The sequence below is a fragment of the Tamandua tetradactyla genome, chromosome 4 (genome assembly GCF_023851605.1).
Source record: "Tamandua tetradactyla isolate mTamTet1 chromosome 4, mTamTet1.pri, whole genome shotgun sequence".
NCBI lineage: Eukaryota > Metazoa > Chordata > Mammalia > Pilosa > Myrmecophagidae > Tamandua > Tamandua tetradactyla.
The window spans coordinates 84,626,738-84,650,780 of NC_135330.1; the positions used below are offsets into that span (position 1 = coordinate 84,626,738).

At 37.3% G+C, this 24,043-nt stretch overlaps 1 protein-coding gene across 8 annotated transcripts in view; it reads left to right on the plus strand.

Moving 5' to 3' along the window:
• Positions 1-24,043, plus strand: part of FAM120B (family with sequence similarity 120 member B) — a 203,219-nt gene that overhangs the window by 167,772 nt on the left and 11,404 nt on the right. For 3 of the 8 annotated variants that reach the window (XM_077157950.1, XM_077157942.1, XM_077157955.1), the window contains one exon: positions 17,042-19,421. The exons of 3 other annotated variants lie outside the window; for them this stretch is intronic. In XM_077157950.1, coding sequence (XP_077014065.1) covers positions 17,042-17,127 — 86 coding nt within the window. In that variant the 3' untranslated portion in view covers positions 17,128-19,421. Of the gene's footprint in view, positions 1-17,041; positions 19,422-24,043 lie in introns of those variants that run through there. 2 more of the 8 variants (XM_077157952.1, XM_077157947.1) reach the window with 1 other exon arrangement.

Below are 24,043 nucleotides of genomic sequence, written 5' to 3' on the forward strand. Positions count from 1 at the left end.
CCAATTTTCTTATAAGTATTTTCTAAATGAGACCATACAATATTTGCTCTTTTGTTTCTGCCTTATTTTGCAGCAAATAATGTCCCCCTGCATTCATTCACATCATTGCATGCCTCACAACTTTGTTCCTTTCTGTAGTAGCACAATATCCAACCATATGTATACATCAGAGTTTGCCGTTCTGCTTCTCAGTAAGTGTATCCTTCAGCTACCTCCATCCAATGGGCATCATGGATAATGCACAAAGTCAAAAGTCCATGTTTCAGATTATCCTCACTTAGTTGTATAATCATCAACACTTTCAATTTTGAAGAATTTTCTTGCTCCCAAGAGAAGAATAACCAATAAACACACCCTCACCAAATAGAAAATCCGAACCTTCCATTAACACTTGTCTTTCCCCCACCCCCAAGTATTTACCCCTGGTATTGCTGTAGTACTGTTGATATCTTCCTGTTAAACATAGTCCATAGCATGCAATAGTAGTGTTCACCTTATTCACTGATATTATTTACTCTTTGCACAACATTCATACCTTTGAAGTAATTTGTACAAGAACTTACTTATATTTGTAGTACTAATCAGTGGGATACATAGCTCTATACAACTCCTTTCATCATGTTCACCTTCAATATGTCAGTATTACTTATAGACCTACTAATGAATTGCCTTTATTTCTGCATTTAAGTTCAAACTCAGTAGTTAAGCATTCATTCATCTCTAGCTCAGATATAACTCTGGGTCCCCTATATCCTGTATTACAGACTCTGAGTTTACCTTTAATAAGATCATAAAAGCTAAGGGGTGCAAGGGTAGTTCAGTGGTAGAATTCTTGCCTGCAATATGCGAGACCCGGCTTTGATTTCAGCCCATACACTTCTCCTCCACCCCCCAAAATTTCAACAAATGGTGCTGCAATAATGGGACCGTCACTTAGAAAAATAATGAAATGTGACCCCCCACCATAAAATATGCAGAAAAAAAAAAGGAAAAACGATATTATGCAATATCTGTTCTTTTGTGTCTGGCTATTTTCACGCAGCATTATGTTCTCAAGTTTCATCTATGTTGTCATATGTTTCAGGACGTCATTTTGTTCTATTGCTACGTAATATTCCATCGTGTGTGTGTGTGTGTATATATATATATATATATACACACCACATTTTGTTTATGCACTTGTCTGTTGATGGGCACCTGGATTGTTTCCATCTTTTGGCAATTGTAAATAATGCTGCTATGACTGTTGGTGGCAAATGTCTGTTTGTGTCACTGCTTTCATGTCTCCTGCATATATACTGAGTAGTGCTATTATCAGGTCATAAGGCACCTAGATATTTAGTTTTCTAAAGAACCACCAAACTGTCTACCGTATCATCTCTACCATTATACATTCCCACCAGCAGTGCATAAATATCCCAATTTCTCCACATCCTCTCCAATATTGTAGTTTTCTGTTTGTTTAATAGCAGCCTTTCTTATTAGTGTGAGGTATCTCATTGTAGTCTTGCTCTGCATTTTCCATGTAGCTAATGAAGCATCTCTTCATGTGCTTTTTAACCATCTATTTGCTCTTCAGAAAAATATCTATTCATACTTTTCTTCATTTTATAATTAGGATTTTTATTCTTTTGTTATTGAGTTCTGTGATTTATTTATGTTTACAGGATAATCTTTTATGTTTACAGGATAATGTTTACAGATAAATCTTTATCTGATTTGTGATTTCCAAATATATTTGCCCATTTAGTTGGCCGCCTCCTCACCTTTTTGACAGTCTTTTGAGGCACGAAAGTATATGATTCTGAGGAGTTCCCACTTATTTTGTTGTTGTTGTTGCTTGTGTTTTGGGTGTAAAGCTTAGGAAGCTACCTCCTATTACTAGGTCTTGAAGATGTTTCCCTATATTTTCTTCTAGGAGTTTTACGGTGCTGGTTCTTATATTTAGGTCTTTGATCCACTTTTTAATTTTTTGCATAGGGTGTAAGGTATTCTTTTGGCTATTGCTATCTAGTTCTCCCATTCCCATTTATTCAAAAGACTATTTTGTCCCAGTTCAGTGGATTTGGGGATCTTGTTGAAGATCAGTTGACCATAGATTTGGTTGTCTATTTCTGCACTCTTGATTTGATTCCACTGGTCAGTCTTTGTGCCAGTACCATGCTGTTTTGACCACTGTTAACATAAGGGCATGTTAATCCTCCCATTTACTTCTTCTTTCTTAGGATGTTTTCAGTTATTCGAGGTCTCTTTCCCTTCCAAATGAATTTGATAAAACTAACTTTCCAAGTCTTCAAACTAAGGTGTTGGAATTTTGATTGGTATTGTGGTGAATCTGTAGATCAGTTTGGGTAGAATTGACATCTTAACTACATTTAGCCTTCCTATCCATGAGCAAGGAATATCATTCCTCCTATTTAGCTCTTCTTTGTTTGTTTTAGCAATATTATGTAGTTTTCTGTGTACAGGGCCTTTACATCTCCGGTGAAATTTATTCCTAGTTCTTTGATTCTTTTAGTGGCTATTTTGAATGGAATTTTTCCCTTAATTGTCTCCTCAGTTAGGTCATTGCTTGTGTATACAAACATTACTGATTTTTACACATTAATTTTATATCCTGTCATTTTGATGAATTTATTAGCCCAAGAAGCTTTGTTGTAGGATTTTCCAAGTATAGTATCATGTCATCTGCAAATAATGAAAGTTTTACTTCTTCCTTTCTGATCTCGGTGCCTTTTATTTCTTTCACTTGCCTGATTACTCTAGCTAGAACTTCTAGTACAGTGTTGAATAATAGTGGTGACAGGAGATACTTGTATTATTCCTGATCGTAGCAGAAAGGCTTTCAGTCTCTTACCATTGTGTATAATGTTGGCTGTATGGGTTTTTCATATATGCCCTTTTTCATATTTTTTTTTAATTTTCAAATTTTTTTAAAAATATAACAAACACAAACATTCTTAACATATGATCATTCCATTCTACATATATAATCAGTAATTCACAATATCATCACATAGTTGCATATTCATCATCATGATCATTTCTTAGAACATTTGCATCAATTCAGAAAAAGAAAAAAAAAGAAAACAAAAAAAATTCATACATACCATTATACCCCTTACCCCTCCCTTTCATTGATCACTAGCATTTCAATCTATGAAATTTATTTTAACATTTTTTCCCCCTATTATTTATTTTTATTCCATGTGTCTTGTCTGTTGATCAGGTAGATAAAAGGAGCATTAGACACAAGGTTTTCACAACCACACAGTCACACTGTGAAAGCTGTATCATTATACAGTCAGTCATCTTCAAGAAGTATGGCTACTGGAACACAGCTCTACATTTTCAGGCAGTTCCCTCCAGCCTCTATTACATCTTGACTAACAAGGTGATATCTATTTAATGCATAAGAGTAACCTCCAGGATAACCTCTCGACTCGGTTTGGAATCTCTCAACCATTGAAATTTTATTTTGTCTCATTTCGCTCCTCCCCCTTTTGGTGGAGAAGATTTTTCCGGTCCCTTAATGCTGAGTCCCAGTTCATTCCAGGATTTCTGTCCCACGTTGCCAGGAAGGTCCACACCCCTGGGAGTCATGTCCCACATAGACAGGGAGGGTGGTGAGTTTGCTTGTGTTGGCTAGAGAGAGAGGCCACATCTGAGGAACAAAAGAGGTTCTCTTGGGGGTGACTCTTAGGCCTCATATTAAGTAGGCTTGACTTATCCTTTGTGGGGTTAAGTTTCATTTGAACAAACCCCAAGATTGAGGACTTAGCCTATTGCTTTGGTTGTCCCCACTGCTTGTGAGAATATCAAGAATTCTCCACTTGGAGTAGTTGAATTTCCCCCCTTTCTCACCATTCCCCCAAGGGGACTTTGCAAATACTTTTTTACTCACTATTCAAATCACTCTGGGGTTTATTGAGGCATCACTCTGGACACACCTACAAAATCTTATGCCCTACTCAAGGTTCCATGTACTTATGGTGTTCAATTAAGCTGTCTACACAAGTTATATTAGGAACTGCACTAGTCAAAATATAAATTTTATACCAAATAAATATATTTTGCTTTAGTCTCACGCATAAGTTAAAATTTTAAAATATTAGTTACCATCTATTTCAACACCCTGCAGTAATGATGTTCTTTTGTTCTTCCCCATGCAAAAAAATTTTTAATGTGTACATTTAGTCACTATCATTATACATTCTAGGCATTCCTAGATTATACCATCTCAGTCTTTATTGTCTATCTTACTTTCTGATTTCATTTGTGTCCCCAGCCCTCCTCCCTCTATCATTCTCACATTCACCTTCATTCATGTTCTAACATAATTGTATTATAGTTAGGTACTATTGTGCTATCCATTCCTGAGTTTTTACAGTCAGTCCTGTTGCACAATCTATATCCTTTCAGCTCCAATTACCCAATATCTTACCCTATTTCTGTCTCCTGATGGTCTCTGTTACCAGTGAAATTCTCCAGGTTTATTCACTAATGTCAGTTCATATCAGTGAGACCATACAGTATGTGTCCTTTTATATCTGGCTAATCTCACTCAGCATAATGTCCTTAAGGTCCATCCATGTTGTTACATACTTCTTAACTTTATTCTGTCTTAACGGCTGCATAATATTTCATCGTATGTCTATACCATAGTTTGTTTAGCCACTCGTCTGTTGATGGGCATTTTGGTTGTTTTCATCTCTTCGCAATTGTAAATAATGCTAATATAAACATTGGTGTGCAAATGTCCATTTGTGTCCTTGCTCTCATGTCCTCTGAGTAGATACCTAGCAATGGTATTGCCGGGTCATATGGCAATTTTATACTTAGCTTCCTGAGGAACCGCCAAACTGCCTTCCACAGCGGTTGTACCATTTGACATTCCCACCAACAGTGGATAAGTGTGCCTCTTTCTCCACATCCTCTCCAGCACTTGTGTTTTCTTTTTTATTGATAATGGCCATTCTGGTGGGTGTGAGATGATATCTCATTGTGGTTTTGATTTGCCTTTCCCTAATAGGCAGGAAAGTTGAGGATCTTTGCATGTACCTTTTGGCCATTTGTAGTTCCTCCTCTGAGAAGTGCGTGCGTGTTCAATTCTTTTACCCGTTTTGTAATTGGGTTGTCTGTCTTTTTGTTGTTGAGTTAAACAATCTGTTTATATATTCTGGAGACTAGACCTTTATCTGATGTATCGTTTCTAAATATTGTCTCCCATTGTGTAGGCTCTCTTTTTACTTTCTTGATGAAGTTCTTTGATGCACAAAAGTGTTTAATTTTGAGAAGTTCCCATTTATTTATTTATTTATTTCTTCAGTGCTCTTGCTTTGGGTGTAAGGTCTATAAAACTGCCTCCAAGTGTAAGATTTATAAGATATTTCCCTACATTTTCTTCTAACAGTTTTATGGTCTTAGACCTAAAGTTTAGGTATTCGACCCATTTTGAGTTAACTTTTGAATACGGTGTGAGATATGGGTCCTCTTGCATTCTTTTGCATATGGATATCCAGTTCTCTAGGTAGCATTTATTGAAGAGACTGCTCTGTCCCTGGTGAGTTGGCTTGACTGCCTTATCAAAGATCAGTTGTCCCTAGATGAGAGGGTCTATATCCGAGCTCTCTGTTCGATTCCATTAGTCAATATCTCTATCTTTATTCCAGTACCATGCTGTTTTGACCACTGTAGCTCCATAATATGCCTTAAAGTCAGGTAGCGTGAGACCTCCAACTTCATATTTTTTTCTCAGGATACTTTTAGCTGTTCGGGACACCCTGCCCTTCCAGACAAATTTGGTTATTGGTTTTTCTATTTCTGAAAAGTAAGTTGTTGGGATTTTGATTGGTATTCCATTGAATCTGTAAATCAGTTTAGATAGAACTGACATCTTAACTATATTTAGTCTTCCAATCCATGAACACGATATGCCCTACCATCTATTTAGGTCTTCTGTGATTTCTTTTAACAATTTCTTGTAGTTTTCTTTGTATAGGTCTTTTGTCTCTTTAGTTAAATTTATTCCTAAATATTTTATTTTTTTGGTTGCAATTGTAAATGGAATTTTTTTCTTGATTTCCCCTTCAGGTTGTTCATTGCTAGTGTTTAGAAACACTACAGATTTTTGAGTGTTGATCTTGTAACCTGCCACTTTGCTGTACTCATTTATTAGCTCTAGTAGTTTTACTTTGAATTTTTCAGAGTTTTCGACATATAGTATCATATCATCTGCAAACAGTGAGAGTTTTACTTCTTCCTTTCTAATGTTGATGCCTTGTATTTCTTTTTCTTGTCTAATTTCTCTGGCTAGAACTTCCAACACAATGTTGAATAACAGTGGTGACAGTGAACATCTGTGTCTTGTTCCTGATCTTAGGGGGAAAGTTTTCAGTTTTTCCCCATTAAGGATGATATTAGCAGTGGGTTTTTCATATCTTCCCTTTATCATTTTAAGAAAGTTCCCTTTTATTCCTATCCTTTATAGTGTTTTCAACAGGAAAGGATGTTGAATTTTGTTCAATGCCTTTTATGAATCAATCAAGATGATCATGTGGTTTTTCTGCTTTGATTTGTTGATATGGTGTATTCCATTAACTGATTTTCTTATGTTGAACCATCCTTGCATACCTTGGATGAATCCTACTTGGTCATGATGTATAATTCTATTAATGTGTTGCTGGATTAAATTTGCTAGAATTTTGTTGAGGATTTTTGCATCCATACTCATTAGAGAGAATGTTCTGTAGTTTTCTTTTTTTGTAATATCTTTGTCTGGCTTTGGTATGAGGGTGATGTTGGCTTCGTAGAATGAATTAGGTAGCTTTCCCTCCTCTTCAGTTTTTTGGAAGAGTTTAAGCAGGATTGGTACTGATTCTTTCTTGAGTGTTTGGTAGAATTCACATGTGAAGCCATCTGGTCCTGGACTTTTCTTTTTGGGGAGCTTCTTAAAGACTCATTCAATTTCTTTACTGGTGATTGGTTTGTTGAGGTCGTCTATTTCTTCTCACGTCAAAGTTGGTTCTTCATGCCTTTCTAGGAAGTTGTCCATTTCACCTACACTGTTGTATTTATTAGCATAAAGTTGTTCATAGTATCCTGTCATTACTTCCTTTATTTCTGTGGGGTCAGTGGGTATCTCTCCTCTTCCATTTCTGATCTTATTAATTATTTATTTGCATCCTCTCTCTTCTTCTTTTTGTCCAAACTCTGGATAAAAGGAGCATCAGACACAAGGTTTTCACAATCGCACAGTCACATTGTAAAAGCTATATAGTTATGCAGTCTTCTTCAAGAATCAAGGCTCCTGGAACATAGTTCAACAGTTTCAGGTACTTCCCTCTAGCCACTCCAAAACACCATAAACTAAAAAAGGATATCTTTATAATACATAAGAATAACCCCCAGGATAACCTCTTGACTTTGTTTGAAATCTCCCAGTCTCTGAGACTTTACTTTGTCTCATTTCTCTCTTCCCCCTTTTGGTCAAGTAGGTTTTCTCAATCCCCTGGTGCTGCTTCCTGGGTCATCCCCAGGAATCAAGTCCTATGTTTCCAGGGAGATTCACAGCCCTGGGAGTCATGTCCCATATAGGAGGGAGGGCAGTAGGTTTATTACTAAGTTGGTTTAGAGAGAGAGGCCGCATCTGAGCAACAAAAGAGGTTCTCTGGGGGTGACATAATTATCAGTAGGCTTAACTTCTCCTTTGCAGAATAAGGGTCATAAAGGTGAGGCCCAAGTTTTAGGCTCAACCTATTGAATTGGTTGTCCCTATTGCTTGCGAGAGTATCAGGAATTCCCCAGATGGGAAGTTGAATATTTTTGTAGGAAGATTTTTTGATGAATGAATTTCTTTATTTATGATTGGTTTGTTGAGATCTTCTATTTCTTTTTGAGTCTATGTAGCTTGTTCGTGTGTTTCTAGGAATTTGTCCATTTCATCTAAGTTGTCTAGTTTGTTGCCATATATTTGTTCATGGTAACCTCCTATGTTTTATTTCTAAAGGATCCGTGGTAACAACCCCTCTCTCGTTTTTTATTTTATTTGCATCCTCTCTTTTTTCTTTGTCAGCCTAGCTAGGTGTCCATCAATTTTATGGATTTTCTGAAAGTAACAACTTTTGGTTTATTGATTATTTTTATTGTTCTTTTCTTCTCCAGTTCATTTAATTCTGCTTTGATCTTTATTTCTCTTCTTCTGTTTGCTTTGGGGTTAGTTTGCTATTTTTTCTAGTTCCTTCAGGTGAGCAGTTAAGTCCCCAATTTTTGCTCTTTCTTCTTTTTTAATTTAGGCATTTAGGGCAGTAAATTTCACTCTCAGCACTGCCTTTACCACATCCCATTTCATTTATCTCCAGATACTTACCAATTTCTCTAGCAATTTCTTCTTTGACACACTGGTTGCTTAAAAGTGCATTATTTAATCTCCATATATTTGTGAAAGTTCTTGTTCTTTGTTGGCTATTGATTTCCAGCTTTATTCTATTATGATCAGAGAATGTGTTTTGTATAATTTCAGTCTTTTTAAATTTATAAAGATCTGTTTCATGCCCCAGTATACGATCTATCCAGAAGAACACTCCGTGAGCACTAGAGCAGAATGTTTTGAGGTATAATGATCTATGTTTGTCTGTTAGGTCTAATTCTTTTGTCAAATTATGTTCTCTATTTCCTTGTTGATCTTCTCACTGGTTATTCTATCTATAGAGGATAGTGGCATATTGAAGTCTCCTACTACAATTGTTTAAACATCTGTCGCTCCCTTCAGTTTTGCCAGTGTTTGCGTCATGTACTTTGAACCTCCTTTATTGGAAACATAAACATTTAAGATTGTTATTTCTTTTTGGTGAATTGTCCCTTCTGTTTTCTTTGTCTCTTATGAGCTCTTTGTCTATGTCTCTTATGAGACATTTAAAGTCTGTTTTATCTGATGTTATAACTATACCTCCTTTCTTATGGATACAGCTTGCATGATACATCTTTTTCCATCCTTTCACTTTCAATCTATTTGTATCCTTGGATCCAAGATGAGTCTCTTGTAAGCAGCATATAACTGGATCATATTTCTTAATCCATTGTGCCAATCTTTATCTTTTATTTGGTGAGTTTTGTCCATTAACATTCAAAGTTATTACTGTAAAGGCATTTCTTAAATCTACCATCTTATGTTTTTTATTTTATTTGCCAAGTCTGTATATTATTTTCCCTCTTTCTCTCTTTATCCTTTAAGTTATCCTTACTGGAACTCTTCAATTCTGTGCCCTTCTCCAGAGCTCTCTCTCCTGTCTTTTTTTTTTTCAGCAGACAGAACTCCCTTTAGTATTTCTTATAGAGCTGGTCTTTTGTTGACAAATTCTCTCAGCGTTTGTTTGTCTGTGAAAGTTTTAATCTCTCCCTCAGTTTTGACAGACAGTTTGGCTGGGTACAGAATTCTTGGCTGGAATTCTTTCCCATTCAGGATTTTAACTATATCATACCATTGCCTTCTTGTCTCCATAGTGCCAGTTGAGTAGTCTGTACTCAGTCTTATATAGTTTCCCTTGTATGTAGTAGATTGGTTTTCTCTTGGCACTTTCAGGATTTTCTGCTTCCCTTCAACATTTGGTAGACTGATTAGTATGTGTCTTGGAGTAGGCCTATTTGGATTTTTTTTATTTGGGGTTTGTTGGGCTTCTTTGATTTGCATATTTATATCTTTTATAAGGGTTGGAAAGTTTTCCCCCATTATCTTCTCAACTAATCTTCCTAGCCCTTAGTCTTCTCTTCTCCTTCTAACACACTGATGATTCTGTTTTTGCGTGCTTCATGTTGCCCATCATTTCCCTGAGACTCAATTCAAGTATTTCCATCATTTTGCTGTTTGTTCTTTCGTGCATTCAAAATCAATTGTCCTGTCCTCTAGTTCACTTTTTCTTTCTTCTGCCTCTTCAAATCTGCTATTGTTTCTCAAATATTTTTTAATTTAGTCTACAGTATCTTTCATCTTTATGATATCTGTGATTGTTCTGTCTATCCTTGGAATTCTTCTTTATGTTCTCTTAGTGTCTTCTTGAGCTCCTCTATGTCATTAGCCAACCTGCTGAATTTGTTTAGTAGAGTTGTATGAACACCTTTGATTAGTTCCAAAGTCTGTGTCTCCTCTGGTATTTTAATTTAGTCATTAGGCTGGGGTATAGCTGTCTACATCTTCATATGCTTTGTGATTTTCTGTTGCTTTTGAGGCATTTAATTATCTTTATAGGGTTACTTTGGAAGTTGATTTTCCTAAGGTATTTTTTTATTTGTGGGACAGGTGTGTGGCAGAACAGTAGTCATGGGGCAGAGCATAGCAACATGGAGGCAGAGTACAGCACAGGGCTAGGGATGGGGCAGGAGTGCTGGAAAGTGGGATTGCTGGGTCATATGGTAAACCTATACATACCTTCCTGAGGAACCACCAAAATATTTTCCACAGCAGCTGCACCATTTTACATTCCCACCAACAAAGTATAAGTGTTCCTATTTCTCCACATCTTCTCCAACGCTTGTTATTTTCCATTTTTTTTAATAGCAGCCATTCTGGTGAAAGTGAAATGGTGTCTCATTATGGTTTTGATTTGTATTTCTCTAATGCCTAGTGATGTTGAGCATCTTTTCATGTGTTTATTGGCCATGTATGTATTTAGAGAAATGCCTATTCAAGTCTTTTGCCCATTTTTCAGTTGGATTCTTTGTTTTTTTGTTGAGTTGTAGTATTTATTTATATATTCTGGAAATTAAACCCTTATGGGATATTTGGTTTCCAAGTATTTTGACCTATTCTATGGACTGTCATTTTGCTTTCATGATGAAACCGTTTGAGGCACAAAAGTTTAAAATTTTGACTAAGTACCATTGATTGATTGATTGATTGATTGATTGATTGATTGCCTGTGCTAAAAGTGTAAGAAACCATTATCTGACATAAGGTCCAGAAGATGCTTCCCTATTCTTCTAAAAGTTTTATAGTTTCGTATTTAGGTCTTTGATCCATTTTGAGTTCAGTTTTTCTGTATAATATGAGGTGTAGGGATCCACCTTCGTTTCCTTTGAAGGTGGAGATCCAGTTTTCTTAGCACCATTTGTTCAAGACACTGTTCTTTCCCCACTGAGTTGACTCAACACCCTTAAAAATCAGTTGACCATAGATATGAGCATTTATTTCTGAACTCTCAAATAGAGTCCATTGATCTATATGCATGCCCTTGTGCTAGTACCATGTTGTTTTGATTACTGTAGCTTTGTAATAAATAAGCTTTAAAATTGGAAGTATGTGTCCTCCAACTTCATTCCTCTTTCTCAAGATGGTTTTGGCTATTTTGAACTCCTTAACCTTTCATATATATATAGATTGGCTTTTCCATTTCTGTAAAGCAGGTTGTTTAAATTTTTATTAGAATTGCATTGAATCTGTAAATTTCTATTTGGATAGAATTGATGTCTTAATGTTAGTCTTCCAGTCCATGGAACATAGAGTGTCCTTCCAGTTACTTAGGTCTTCTTTGATTTCTTTCACAGTGTTTTATTGTTTTCCATGTAAAGGTCTTTTAAATATGTGTCAGCTTTCTAGTTGCTAAAACAAGTACTATACAATGGTTGCTTTACCAACAGGAATTTATTGGCTCATGGTTTCAGAGGCTAGAAGGTTTGCTTGCTCCCAGGGCCAGTATCTTCTGGCTGGCTGGCAATCTTTAGCATTCCTTGGCTTTTCCATCACAAGACAATGCACTTGACATTGTCTTCTCCTTTCTCTTCCAGGTTCTGTTGACATTTCCATCTTCTGGCTGCTCTCCCATGGCTTCACTTTCTTGTTCACTTTCCTTCACTTAAGAATTTCAACCATATTGAATTAAGGCCCACCTTCCTTCAGTTTGGGCACACCTTAAGTAATAACATCAACAAAGGTCCTGTTTTCAAATGGGTTCACACTCACAGGACCAGAGTTGGGACCTGAACATGCCTTTTCAGGGGGGCAAGATTCAGTCCCCAACAGTATCTTTGCTAACATTTATTCTAGATATTTTATTATTTTAAATGCAATTGTAAATGGAATTTCTGATTTTAATTGTCTGCATCCCATTCCCCCCCGCCTTTTGTCCTCAGTCTTTTTGTCAGTCTAGCTAAAGGTTTGTCAATTTTGTTGAACTTTTCAAACTGTCAATTTTTGGTTCTGTTGATTTTCTCTGTTGTTTTTTATTCTCTCTTTTATTTATCTGTGCTCTAATCTTTGTTCCATTCTTTTTGCTCACTTTGGATTTAGTTTGCTCTTCTTTTTCTAGAACCTCCAGTTGTGACGTTAGGTCTCTTGATTTGAAATATTTCTTCTTTCTTATGTAAGCATAAGTTTCACTCTCAGCACTGCCTTTCCTGCAGTGCTTATACTTCCCATAAGTTTTTTCTTAACTTTAATAATAACATATATACAAAGCAAAGAAAGAAAAAAAGCAACTTTTCAAAGCAACAAGTAGTTAAAGGACAGATCCCAGAGTTTGTCATGGGCTACCATACCATCATATCAGATTTTCCTGCTCCAGAAAGAAGAGGCTAGAAGGCATAAATATTTTTTATCATCACAATAGACATTTTTTCTTTTTTGTGAAAAATGGCATATATACAAAAAAGCAATACATTTCAAAGCACAGCACCACAATTAGTTGTAGAACAGATTTAAGAATTTTGTATGGATTACAATTCCACAATTTTAGGTTTTTACTTCTAGCTGCTCTAAGATACTGGAGAATAAAAGAGATATCAATTTAATGATTCAGCCATCATATTTGTTTGTTAAACCCTACCTTCTCTGTATAACTCCACCATCAACTTTGATCTTTCTGTCCCACTTTTAAGGGGTATTTAGTCTATGGCCATTTAACTTGTTTAATGTTGGAAGGGGCTGTCAATAATATGGGGTAGGAAGATGGAACTACTGATGTTCTGGAGAGGCTGGCCCCTCTAGGTTTCAGAACTTTTCTGGTCCAGGGAGGTTGTAGGTTTCTGGAAGATTATCCTAGTACATGGAACCTGTAGAATCTTATATATAGCCCTAGGTGTTCTTTAGGATTGGCAGGAGTGGTTTTGGTTGGGGGTTGGCAAGTTATGATAGGTAGCAATGTCTAACTGAAGCTTGCATAAGAGTGACTTTCAGAGTAGCCTCTCCACTCTATTTGAAATCTCTCAGCCACTGATACTTTATTAGTTACACTTCTTTTCCCCATTTTGTTTAAAATGGAATTGTTAATCCCATGGTCATCTCCCACGCCACCAGGGAGACTTTCACTCTTTGCTGTTGTGTCCCACATAGTGGGGAGGGCAGTGATTTCACTTACAGAGTTGGGTCAGAGAGAGAAAGGCCACATCTGAGCAACAAAAGAGGTCCTCCAGAAATAACTTTTAGGCATGCCTATAGATAGGTTAAGCTTCTCCATTACCTACATAACCTTCACAAGAGTAAGTCTCAAGATCAAGCACTTGGCTTACTGATTTGGGTATTCCTAACATTTGACACAGTATTAGGGGATTCCCTGATGGTAAAGTTTAATAGTTCCATATTTTTTCTCCCATCCCTCAAGAGACTTTGCCAATACTCTTTGATTATCTACCTGATATATTCTAGGATGTATCCAGGCATTACGTTAAGCTATGAAGGATTGAAGGACTTCATTCTTATTTTGTGCTCCCTGTGTTTCAGTTGTTCAAATGAGCTATCCGGACAGGTTGAGTTAGATTATGTGCTACAGAAAATTTAGATTCCAGACAAAATAAACCTTTCTTTTGGTCTCAAAGAGTAGGTGTGGTTCTAAAATATAGACAGTGTCTTCCTTCCCCCTGTATTCTGATTACCTTAATCCCAACCTGATCGTTTACATTCTTATCTCTAAATACCAGGTTAGGTATATAAAACAGCCTCTCAAAATCCGGAAATAATAATTACCACTCTGGACTCAATGTGTCTGCTATAAGAGCTTATAATCTCAGCCCCTATTTTCTTACAAGCATTTTCTAAGGGAGACGACACAATAATAGTTTTTTCATTTCTGTCTTATTTTGCCTCACCAAATGTCCCACAGGTTCATTCACATCATTGCATGCCTCATGACTTCATTCTTTTTTGTAACAGCAGTTGGCATCATTTGCCAATCTGTTTCTCAGTCAGTACATCCTTCAGCCACCTGCATTCATTAGGCAGCAATACAATACCCAAAGTCCACAGTCCATCAACACTTTCACTTTTAGATAATCTCATTGTTCCACCATAAGTTTTTATGTGTTCTGTTTTCATGTTCATTAGCCTGAAGATATTTCTTAATTTCCCTTGTGATTTATTCTTTGACCCATTGGTTGTTGAATCTCCATATATTTGTGAATTTTCCACTTCTTCCTCCATTGTTGATTTCTAGTTCATTCCATTGTGGTCAGAGAAGATACGCTGTATGCTTTCAGAACTTTTAAATTTATTGAGACTTGTTTTGATAGATATGGTCTATCTTGGAGAATGGCCCATGTGCACCTGAGAAGAATATGTATTCCATTGTTGTTGGGTCATTTTCTCTTGGGTGAGTTTTTTAATTTGATTTTTGAGCCCCTTTATATATTCTGGATGTTAACCCTTTGATAATTATATATGTGGCAAATAATTTTTCCCTGTTCCTTCCTGGCTTCCTCATTTTGGAAATCATTACTACCTAGTAACCTAGAAATCATCCTTGATGTCTTCATTTCCCTAGGCCCTCATGTCCAGGCTATCCGGAGCAATGAGCCTCCTCCTAAATATATCTTGATTTTACTTGTAGCATCATCATCAAAGTCAGGCCTCCTCCTCTCTATCTATGGTCATTGTCCTTTCACTGTGATTTCTGAAACCTCATGTAAATAAATAGTAAAATCTTCTTTACCTTCAAGAGCCTCTTCTCTGAACATCCCCTTCACCTTGCTCTAATAGAAACCTGATGTTTCCATATGTAGTTGTTTTTGCCCCAAATCTTCATGCCACCGTGTCTGGAATAGAGTAGATGTTCATTCCTTATTCCTTATTCCTGCTTCCAAACTGTTCTAGTTGTTTGGCTACATAACAAATTACCCCAAAATTTAGTGGCATAAAACAACCATTTTTTATGTCCTTGCAAGTCAGGAATTTGGGCAGAGTACAGCAGGGCTGGCTTGTCTCTGCTTCACAATATGTGGGGCCTCAGTTGGAAGAGATGAAATGCAGAGACTGAAATCCTATGAAGACTCGTTCACTCACAGTACTGGCTGATGCTGGCTCTGTTGACTGAGAGCCTGTTTCTTTCCATGTGGACCTCTCCGCTGGTGCACATGGGCTAGTTTGGCCTTTTTCCCGGCCTGGTAACTGTGTTCCAAAGACACACATCCCAGAAGCTAAAGAACCAGGCAGAAGCTAGGTCACCTTTTATAACCTTGCCTCAGAAGTCACACAGCATCTGTTCTGCCATATTATATTCATCAAGGAGCCAAGAAAGCCTGCCCAAATTCAGGTGGAGATGAAATAGACTCATCTTCTCAATGGAGAGTGGTAGGGTTCTGGAAGAACATATGTGGCCATTTTGGGAAATCACAGTCTCCTACACAGTCTACTTCCTCTCTTCATAAAAACAGTGTCTTCGAACTCTGCCATCCACTGCTCTCCCTATTGTTCTCCAAGTTCTTCTCATTCTTCAAGACTTTAGCTCCTGTCTCACTGTCACTCTTCACAGTATGACTCTTAAAATAATTCTTGGTGATTGCAATATTATGTAGGCAATCCTTTCAATATCCTTCCTAACATCAGTTCTTTGACTGTGTCTCTCCCAGTGATTTGTCCTACACCTTTGGCCTTATAATTACCAACTTCTTCATAATTTCAGTTTCAAACATTTGCTTTCCAACTATTTCTAGCTGTCTCAGAATTTAAAAGATAAAGAACAAAGAAACATTTGGGAGGGGGGATGGGAGTTGGGGAGAGGTTACCTACAAATAAATAAGCAGAGACATAGTATTAATAGTAAACTTCTCATTTGATACATTGAGTGTTTAGCTCTATGGCCTTGGGCAGGACACTTTGATGTCTGTAATCGTCGTTTTCTCACCGAGGATAATATTACCTCTGCTCAAGATTAGATGAGAATATATACAAGAATTTAGCACTGTGTCAAACACCTGTCACCTTCTGAATTGTAATCAGCAGCTCTTTTAGCTTTTGCTGTTGGAGGAGCCCAGGAAGCCTAAACTGGAGAGAGTCCTGGCAGTGATGAGTCTCACTCAGGAATTATGTAGAGAACCTGGACTGGGGATCACCAGGACTTATGGATTCAATGGAAAATGGTGAATCTAAGGAAGGCAGGAAGTAAACTGATAATATGGTGTCATAGGTTGACGAGAAGAGAATTGCAAAAGAAAAGACATCAACTACTGCGAATACCACTGAGACACCAGTAATCTATAAAATATGAGTAATAATACCAAACACTAAGGGAAAGTAGTATGAGTTAAGCATACTAGGTACTTGATAATTGACAGCTCTTGTTAAGTTGTCTTTGGTTTTAGAAATTAGGAACGCAGTAGTGACTATAGCAAAACCCCATCTAGTATGGAGCAGAACCTGAAGGGCAGAGGAAAGATCTTCTATTCATTTTATAATTAGACAGGATATAATTAAGTAGAATATGGAATAAAAGTTGCCCCAATAAATCCTAAAATCTTCCATATAGATTTACAGATTAGTTGCCACATCCATCCATCCATATACATTTAGAGTTGAACTAGCTTCCACTCAGGAACTGCAGCTGACAGAGAGCTCCCATCCTCATTTCATGAGAGCAACACACCCCACACCCTATTCCCTCCTACTTAACTTCATTTTCAGCAGGAAGAATGAGGGGTTTGATTCTGATATATAATTGAAATATTTGTAACTGTATAAGCATGTGTAGTGAATGTATGTTCAGAGTCCTGGAGTTTCCTCAGAAAATGCAGTTGGGATCGGTCATCACTCACCTGTCCACACTTACACGGGTTTATGTTCTAGATGGTCCAGCTGATACCATGCACACTGGGACGGAGCAGGACCTCTCTGCAGTTGAAGAAAGCATTGTTTTAAAACTTGGATATTGAGCATAAAGTCAGTACATCTTGCTTATTCTACAATCAAGCTATAATAAAACACCCTCTCTCTCTTTTACATGTAACACATGCTGAAAGTGGTGTGATTTTAAACTCCGTTCCACTGTGTATTTTTACATGCAGCATTTAGAGAAGGGATGACCTTTAAAGAAACAATGAGAGAGGCAGAACTAAAGACAGCACCGAAGTAGATCAAAAGACATTCTGGCATATGCTCCATTTAAAAAAAAAAAACCTGCTGGCTATCAGGCTTTTGAAGCCCCACAGAAAGATGAAATACTACTGGCCACTTCATCCTTAAGTACAAGGTTCATATTTAACTTAAATGTTTGTAAATATATAGACATACATAGTGAATGTATTTTAAGAAAAGAATAAAGAAACAAAGAAATTAACTTCTATGGAAATTCTCCTCTGGTCAGCAGGGGCTTCCCTGTCGTGCTTTGTTTTGCTAAGTAGCAGTGCACTGGAGGCCATGAACTTTTCTCTCCGGAAGAAGGGTGAAGAATTATGGTGTATCATTGTAACACTGTTCAGTATGTTTTACTGAATGTGGAGAGAAGCTGTCATTCTGCATATAAGCTTGGCTGTATTTAAAAGCACCTGATTAGCATGGAGTGTCTCTAACAGCTGTTCTTGAATTCATCACATTTGTGTTAAAAATACTATTTTTCATAGCAAGTTATTTTCCTATGTAATTGGCCTAGGCCTCTGGATGTATGTCTTCTAAAAATTTATCAATACTGTATGTCATCAGTGTTTCTAACATTTCAGCTCCTGTGTTTTGGTTCCTTTTTTAAGTTGAAGAGTCTCGTCGTCAAATGCTACTTTGTCGTTATTTCAGGACTTTTCCCTTTAGTGACTGGAAATAACTGGCTTATGCTTACCATTTTACTCCTAGGAATTTAGCCAGACCATCCTCATTTAAGTGAAATAAACCAGTAGCAGTGATCATAGAAAGTGTATAAGAACTACAGAAATAGCAATGGACAGAAACATGATCTCATGGCTCACAAACAGGAAAGGGAAAGAATATGTATAGGGTCCTTCCATTGCAAAATGCTTTTTTATCCCAGAATGGTGAAGCTTCAAAGCAGAAGAAAAGCTATGGCTATTCAGACAGTCTAATTGGCTTTCTCAGCCATCCTGTTTATATTATGACTCAAGTAATATAAGCTTGTGATTTATTGCCAAATTTAAATCATTAATTAATACTACTGAGAAAACCTGACTTAATTCTTTGCTTTTTTTTTTCATTAGGACTTATTAAAATTCTATATTCAAAAAGGATCCTGGCGATATAACCCAGCCCTCTTAGGTAGCGAATGAAGGTGACTGTGGGATCCATAGTGCCAAGAACAGTGGACTTAGAGCCATAAATTTGGGGTCCAGTCCGTGCATTCTGCCACTTCCCAGTTGTGTGACTGGCCTAAGCCTCATATCTTCCTCTTCAAATCAATGGGTTTCTTTTAATTCGGTATTTGTCAAATTTGAGTAATGTCTAGACCCCCTTGAAAGGAAATAATAAAGCTCTGTGCCTCATGTGTTGATTAAAATTATTTAAATGTGTGCAAACATAAATTAAATTCCTTATGCTTAAAGCTTTCTTAATATAACTTTCAGCCCATGACAATGTATCAATTAAATGCAAATGAAGTTATAAAACAGTATTATTACCACAATACCTAATAGCTCTCCCTAGGCTGGCGGCACCTGTGAGGCAGACTGGCCAGAGAGCTTTGCCCAGGCAGAGGGCTTCTCACTAGGTGAGTGGCCTGTCAGAAACCTTGGGTGGCTGAAAAACAGCAGGCACTGCAGGTAGAAGTGAGGAGATGTGAAAGGCAGTCAGCAAACCCATGAGAAGAGGGTCAGTAATTAATGTAGCTTTGTTGGAGGAAGTAAGATGCAGGAGCAAAAGAGCTAGGCTTGCCCCAGAGTGAGGAAAACTTACTGCTGAGGGCACCAAGGAGGGCTGAGCTGCTGCAGGTCTTTGTGAGAATGATGGCACTTTTCAGATTATTTCCTGTTCTTTCTTGCTCCCCTCAGTAGTCTTAATGGAGAGTCTGTCCACCAGTGTACCTCCCCTCCTTGAACTCAAAAAGACCGAGATAGAAATCTAGTGTTTGCCAGAACCAGTATTAGAAGCTGGCTCTCCACCTGCTATACAGCTGACCCACAGCTTTCAGTTAAATACGTTATGCATTTCTTATCTGTGTTGTTTGAATTGTTGCAACAAGAGCTAACTCATGTATTGTGTGGTTTAAAATAAAGAAAAAGAAAAACAACTTTGGCCAGTGACAGTTTTTAAGTCTCACATAGAGTATTGACTTTAAAAGTACTAACTACTCGAACTTAATAAATCAGATTGTTTCTCTTCAAGTTTCAGCACTGGAGGGATAATTATACTATAATTTAAAGGGGTCTAGAAGAAAAGGGCACTTTTTTCCCATCCCCTGAACTTTGTGTTTAAAACTACAAGGTCTTTCAGGTATCTGCCATAACTTAGAAAAGTAAGTAGGAACCAATATTGCCTGACTGTCACAAAAAAAAAAAAGAGGAAGAAGAAAAAAGCATACTTTCTGTGTGTACGGTGGGGTCCATCTTTTGTCATGTGTTGTTGAAATAAAATCTTCTGTTTTTTGTTTTGTTTTCGTTTATCTCCACCTTCAAGGAAAGACCTGGATTTGTTCTAGCTTTATTGTAACTTGAGTTAGAAACTGTAAAATATTTTGTTATTGTCTGCTACAGGAAGAGAAACTTTGTCACTGTGTTAAGAATGTTATTGTTATGTTATTGAGCTGTGTGTCATTCAGTGGAAGGAGATGAAACTAACACTTTTGTGCTCCTTTAAGAAGCCTGTGAGAGTTCACAGTTCCCGGGGTCCTGTGTGTGTGGAGAGAATAGACATCTGGTTTGCTCCACCAGGTGCTCTGTTCACCTTCCTAAAAGTTGTGTTTGCTTCTCAATGGCCCTGATGTTTTTAATCCCCTTGTTTGATGCGATGTTGAACACTCGCGGGTATGACCCACAATCCCAAACCATCTGCTTCCCTATCACATGAGCAGAAACTGAAGCATGCCTTTTCTTTCTTGGCTTACGTTTTCCAAATGTTCCTGGAAGCACTTTGTAAAGCATTAAGAAGAATCCAAGTACTGGAGGCTAGCCTTCCAAAACTGACCATGAAATTTAGTCAGTCATGAAACCAGCCAACAATTGGAAACCATTTCAGGTTTTTTTTTTTTTTTCTAATTGTCGTTGCACCCAAATGTACAAGAAGGTCTGAGATTTCTAGGCGTCAAGTTTGTTATTCGTCTGAATCTCTCTTAGTCTCTTTTGACATCTAGGGGCCTTGTAGTTTATGCTGTCGTCCCCATCTTCCCATTTTGCTGAGAGTCCTCACTGCTCTTGTGGCTGATTTTATTCGTACTGCCTCTGGCGTTCCAGGAAATGGGACTGCAAGGCAGCACCTCCCAGTGTTAAAACCAGAGGGCTTTCCTTCATCTGCCCATAGAAACACAGCCCTTGGATTCTGGATGGTGAAAGCTAGCCATTCTCAGAGTCAGATTTATCTCATTATTGTCAGCAATTGACTAGACATGAGATTAAAAAAATAGAAAGTTAACTTTCACTTTCTTTACCTGACAAGCCATTTGAACTAAAAATAAAGACAAGGCCTTTCAGAAATAAATTGGTCTTCATTTGTGATTTCACCAGAAAACCCCTTTCACCTGGAGAAACTGAGGTAAGAGGAAACCTCAAGAAATACACACAAAAAAGACACATGGATGTTATCTGTTGACAGTGCCCAGCGACCAAACCCTTGGAGATGCTGACGGTTTCCACGGTCATCTTCCATATGTTCAGCATCCAATTGTCACATCACTTCTTTTCTCTTCACTAGGAGATCAAAATTGGAATGCAAGAATGGTCCAGCCCCACTTGTGACTTTAAATGGCATGAGCGAGCTAACACTCCATTGATGACGTCTTCACATTTGAACAAAATTAGTTCATTTTCAAATTGAGTCATCTGCTTTAGAGAGATGCTGAATTTTAAAAAAGTTTTCAATAAGACTGAATAAAATTATTCAGGAAAGAATATCACTTCCAGGAAAGTTGGGTTTACTATAGGTTTTCTCATTGTCTCTACAATTTTGTTGTCTCCTAATGCCATTTTGTGTGAGCAAAATTTAGAACCAGGAGTAGCACCTAGTACGCCATGCCGCATCTTTCCCGTCTCCGAGCCCATGGACCCTTTGCTCTAGCATAGCGTTTAAAGTGTAAAATCGTGTGCTAGACGTACCCCCGTTTTCTCAGCCCCTGTAGCTGTTACCTTTCCAGCTGTCAGCTAGAAAAAGCAGATAGTAATCTTTCTAGTTGAATCAGATGTTTCAAGCCACAGCCCTTAGCTTATAATTCACATCAAAGACAAAGTCTGTCTAGTGAATGAAGAGATGATTGGGAAGGGTTTGCCACTGAATTAAGGTCTTATATAAGTTCTTTTCAAATGTCCTCTTGTTTTCTCCAGCTAATTACTTAATGTGTCAGATAACTATGTGGGTGACAAGAAATGGAACAGAAATTTTGGGGTTCTTTATTGTGAAAAGGAAAAAGGTTTTTTTTAAATAACTTCAGTGTTGGCAATCTGAAAAAAGCCTAATTCTGAGGAAATAGTGATTATAATAGCTAAAAGTCAGCAGATTTTTTCATCCTAAGATGGCATCACCAATTTACAGTTATAAATTTTATTTCACTCTGAAAGTTTTCCTGAAGAAGTCATACTTATTTTTTCTTAGAAATCCTCTTCTCTGTTTATGCTTTTATAATAGTCTTACAACATTTTGACTTTCCCAGTCTTGAGGCTGATTTAAAATAGTGTTATTTTAATAGAACAATAGAATAGTGTTATTTTAATAGAAGAATCTCAGGACAATGGTTAGACAAGGTAAGTTGCTGGTTAGTCATAATTTATAATCGGCTGACTATTGAACCAGATGTTTCTGAGTTTGTGTAAATAGATGTCGTAAAAATCATCTTCCTATTATGTTTGGATACTTGAGCATTCTTTTTTTAGAAAGAACATGTGGCTCTAGACCAATAAGCCTCCCAAGGTGCCGGAGACTACACCAACTGTATAAAGACAGAAAATCAGACTCTCAGAAAATGTGTGTCTTTTTTTATCCATTCTAGATTATTTCCCTAAAGCAGGAATTCTCATACTTTTTGGTCTTGGAAATTCTTTTTACTTAAAGATTATTGAGGACTCCGGGAAGCTTTTGTTTATGTGAGTTATTTCTATCAATATATTAGAAATTTTCTAAGTATTCATTTTAAAACAACACACCAACTACTTGTTAACTTCTGGGGTGGGGAGGGGGGACAACTTCAATTAAAAAAATCAGTGAGGAGGTAGCGTTGTTTTACACCTTTGCCAATTACTTTAAGGTATGATTTTATTAAAGGCAACTGGAGTCTTACCTGTGTCTACATTCAGACTGTTGCAGCGTGTTTTGGTTGAAGTAAGAAAAAGAAAATCCTTCCTAAGAGATACACAGTTGGAAAAGAGAGCACTAATTTAGAAACCTTTTCAGGGAATTGTGGATACTCTTTAATACCACATCAGAACGCAACACATTTTTAAAGAGTTAATTGCAGTGTGGAATCTGAAACCTTATCAGTGAACTTTTTGAACTCTGTTAAGTTAAAACCCATTGGTCTGTCTTGCACTTTGAGTAAATATTTTTCTTACACGCAATTTTGTAACATCATACTTTGGTCATTTGGAAAATATTGGTTCACTAATATATGCAGCTCCATATGCATATATGCACTCCATTGATACATTCAAATGTATCAATGAATGTTGATACATTCAAATGTATCAATGAATGTTGATACATTTCATTATATGATGTCAAAAGTCATACTTGTTAAGATCACCACCAGTCTCATCAGGAGGTACTTAAATGTTGGGAAGCTCTATAGTTTGTTGTGGCTGATAACAGTTTTCCAAAATTCTGATTTTTACTTGAAATCTCAAATTTTATCATTAGCAAATCTTGTCAGTTTTTTCCCTTGAAGCAATGGGCTTACTTTTTCATTTTCAAGAAAATGTTTGCCAAAACCCCAAGTCTGAATAAGCCTAGTCTGTCATTTGTCTTTTCTGTGTAAAAACGATGTTCCATGAAAGATGCACCTAATTCAACTCACAACAGGATACCTGGGCTCTGAAGAAAGGCTGCCAGCATCTGGGACATCTCTGTCAAATGAGCAGGCAGATGGCCAGAATCTACTGGTCCTTCACTCCTGGGTTTTGTTGCCTTCAGCTCTCAGTTTCAGTGGCCTCTACTCTGGCTTCTGTGGATCCTCTCTTAGCATCTCTGGGGCTATCTCCCTCTGTGTACTCCCTCCGGGTGTTTCTCTCTGTCTCTTATCCTTTCATAAAGGGCTCTAGTAAAGGATTAAGACCCATCTTGATTGGGTTGGTCACATCTCAATTGAAACAACTAATGAAAAGTTCCTCCCCACAATAGGTCTGCCCCCAGGAATGGATTAGAAGAACATGGCCTTTCTGGGGTACATAACATCTTCAAACCAGGACAGATTGTTTAGGTGAACTTCCCATTTTGGTACACAGAACATAAAAAGATGTGCACTCAAGGATTGAGAGTTAATAAATTGATCATTTTTACTGCTTCATCAAGGAGATTCTTAACTTTTTTTAACTGCCAGTGAATGGTGCACAAGACCACAATGCCACTACAACTGGATGCCATCACCTCAATTTGTACTAACCCCCTTGCAGTTTTACCCACTCTAATTTTTGCGCCATCAGTGAAAAGGCAAGAAATAACATTTTGAAAAGTTTTTTTCTGTGCAGACTCCCTGGAAGGATCTCAAGTGTCCAC